The sequence below is a fragment of the Buceros rhinoceros genome, unplaced genomic scaffold, assembly GCF_000710305.1.
Source record: "Buceros rhinoceros silvestris isolate BGI_N320 unplaced genomic scaffold, ASM71030v1 scaffold2243, whole genome shotgun sequence".
NCBI lineage: Eukaryota > Metazoa > Chordata > Aves > Bucerotiformes > Bucerotidae > Buceros > Buceros rhinoceros.
The window spans coordinates 9,903-12,622 of record NW_010402825.1 but is presented as its reverse complement, the minus strand read 5'-3'; the positions used below and the strand labels follow the sequence as shown (position 1 = coordinate 12,622).

The window sequence follows — 2,720 nt, the reverse complement described above, 5'->3', positions numbered from 1 at the left end:
TCCCTTTTGCCGTGGACAGAATTTTACTCTGTGCTCCGCCTGGAAGCCGGTGGAAGCTTCACTCCCACCTCACCGTTGGATGCCTGCCCAGAGAACTGACCTTGAAAAGGACCGTACAGAAATCTGGTTGAGTCTTTTCTTCTTCATTTTTTTTCCCTTTTTCTCTTTTCTCGGTTTGTGCCTATATATATAGTAGTGTGTAGTTGTATGGTTATTAAAAGTTTGTTCCAGGTTTCCAAAAACGCAGACCGAGGTGTGAATTTCTTCCTTCCCCTTTAAAACCCTTCTGTCTCTAGCAGGACAGAAAGGAATCGTTAAGGAATTCGAGGAGTTGTTACCTCGGTCCCTCGACCCTTAACATCCAGGAACAGAGAACAGTACTGTAAGAACTGAAAACAGAAGTTTACGCAAGCCATAAACAATGGCAACTGGAAAGGGTGGGGTTGTTTTTTCCTCTCATTATTTTAAGTACTCTAGGATGATTTAGCAGTTCTGGAAGATTCATAACTCTTCGGAGGAGTACAGCAATGGTTTCTCACAATTAAGAGTCACATCATCAGCCCAGGAGTAGGCTGTCAGCAAAGAATGCCCTTCAGATCCTGAGGTCTTCAGGACTACTATGTTTGCTTTTGTGGCGACTTTTTGGCATAAAAACACAAGATAAAAATAACTGAAAAGATTCTCCTGATAATCTGGATATGAAGGAGGCCAACACACCTCTTAAATGTTTTCTCACATATCAGTCTTCCAGCACCTGGTGAGCTGCAAAGCACTGATAAGCAAATGTACAAATAGGCATGCATTACAGCCTCTCTGGTGAGAGGATAACAGAGCCTGGGTCAACCATGACCCACTGGTGCAAAACCCCATGGCAACGACAGCATGTCCACAATTCAGTCAACATCTGTGGTTCTAGCTCTGCACACTACTTGATGGGTCTTCACCACTACTCTAGCCACAATACAACATGTAAGCAATCATTCAGATTGCCATTGACGTGACCCTGCCAAAACATCTGTCCTCTCTACACAAGTTCCATTTTGGATACTCGCTGCCACCAATCCCTTTGGGCAGGACAGGCAACTGTTAGTGCTGCTGTAGCAGAAGTGTGCCTGCTGCCTGCACTCTATATTCATCTAACCCAAAGGAATGACAAGAGCCTGCTCAAGGTCGTCTATACTCACCTTGCCCAAAGGAGAGGAGGGGAATAAAGCTCTAATAAGAAGTCAGAAAAGGCCAGGAGGGCTCCAAACACACTTTAGTCTGAAAGGCCAAAATAACTTCAGACTGGAAACTTAGCTAAACAGAAATTAGAGCTCCACTAGCTGATCATGTCCTTTCTGAACCCCAGTAGTACCCCTGAGCATGCGCATTTTTAGGATGGAGTAGATTTGGTCAAAACTTTTCATTGCAAGAACCCTGGTTCCACTTGAGGTCAACAAGGAGCAGGACTTGACTGGGCTACAGCTAGGAGGCACAACGAGCAAGTCTGTGCTACACACAGCCCAAAGCTATAACACTTACTCGCTACATTGGAAGACAGCGACAGTCCTGTCTCACTGTGGTAGGGATGCACTGCAATCTGCGTCATGGATGGGACGGGCACACCCGGGAACGACACTGCTGTAGCTGCCAGTGATGGCGTTGTTACCGAGTAAGGGTACTGCGCTCCTATGAATGCTGGGTGGACACCCTACAATAGAGGATAAACAACAGTCACGTCTACTTCATCTGACCATTTAGAAGTAGTCCAGAACACGATGTACCCCCTGATAAACCCCAGAGCATGGGAAGTCCAATCTGACGGGGAGGAGGAAGCACAGGACGGAAGCAGCACAGGAACTACCACGTGCACCACATGACCATTACATCTGCTTGTTCCCCCTCCTTTTAAATCTAATCAGTCCGCAGAAAACCACTCCATGAGCTTTAAAAAATAGGCAGAGGTTAAAATGACCTTTGTTTTTCCCTCTGCAGTTTCTAATTAGCTTGCAAGCTCTCAAAACTACAAGCTTTCTCTCCAGTGCCTTCTGAGAAACTACAGAGCAATAAAAATTAAAAACTACTGGTGTATTTTATTTTATATTCTCTTAAGACTTTAAATGCACCCACAGAAGGCTCCTTATTATGCAAAAGCTGAGCTGGGGAGACAAAGGAAGTATCACAAATCGTCAAGTGACAGCAGAAGCTATACCTCACGTCACAGCAGGTCTGAGCCCCATGCTCCTCCCAGTCCAACACACTCGCTCTGGAAGCAACCACACAACGTCACCGTAAATAAACAAGGCACAGGCAAAACTCACCTGCGGGTACGCTGAGCCAGGGACCGGGAAGACAGCTGGGCGTGGCATGTGCTGGATAGTGTGTCCGATATACTGGGGATTGCAGGGGATGTGAGTCTGAAGGGTGGTGTAAGGGTGAAGACCTTGCGTGTGGGTATGTGCCATTGCTGGCCCTGCCATTGTGTGCTGCTGGTACATGGTCGACCCCACAGAGATCACTGGCGCGGGTACGCTGAGCCAGGGACCGGGAAGACAGCTGGGCGTGGCATGTGCTGGATAGTGTGTCCGATATACTGGGGATTGCAGGGGATGTGAGTCTGAAGGGTGGTGTAAGGGTGAAGACCTTGCGTGTGGGTATGTGCCATTGCTGGCCCTGCCATTGTGTGCTGCTGGTACATGGTCGACCCCACAGAGATCACTGGCATGACTGTTGCTGCC

General features: G+C 47.6%; 1 protein-coding gene across 1 annotated transcript in view; it reads right to left on the bottom strand.

The window, feature by feature from the left end:
- The window catches only part of ZSWIM8 (zinc finger, SWIM-type containing 8), a gene marked incomplete at its 5' end in the record, with an annotated part of 18,328 nt that overhangs the window by 6,459 nt on the left and 9,149 nt on the right, over positions 1-2,720 (bottom strand). Inside the window, 3 exons of the mRNA XM_010132752.1 lie at positions 1,525-1,693; positions 2,304-2,425; positions 2,626-2,715. Coding sequence (XP_010131054.1) covers positions 1,525-1,693; positions 2,304-2,425; positions 2,626-2,715 — 381 coding nt within the window. The remainder of the gene's footprint in view (positions 1-1,524; positions 1,694-2,303; positions 2,426-2,625; positions 2,716-2,720) is intronic.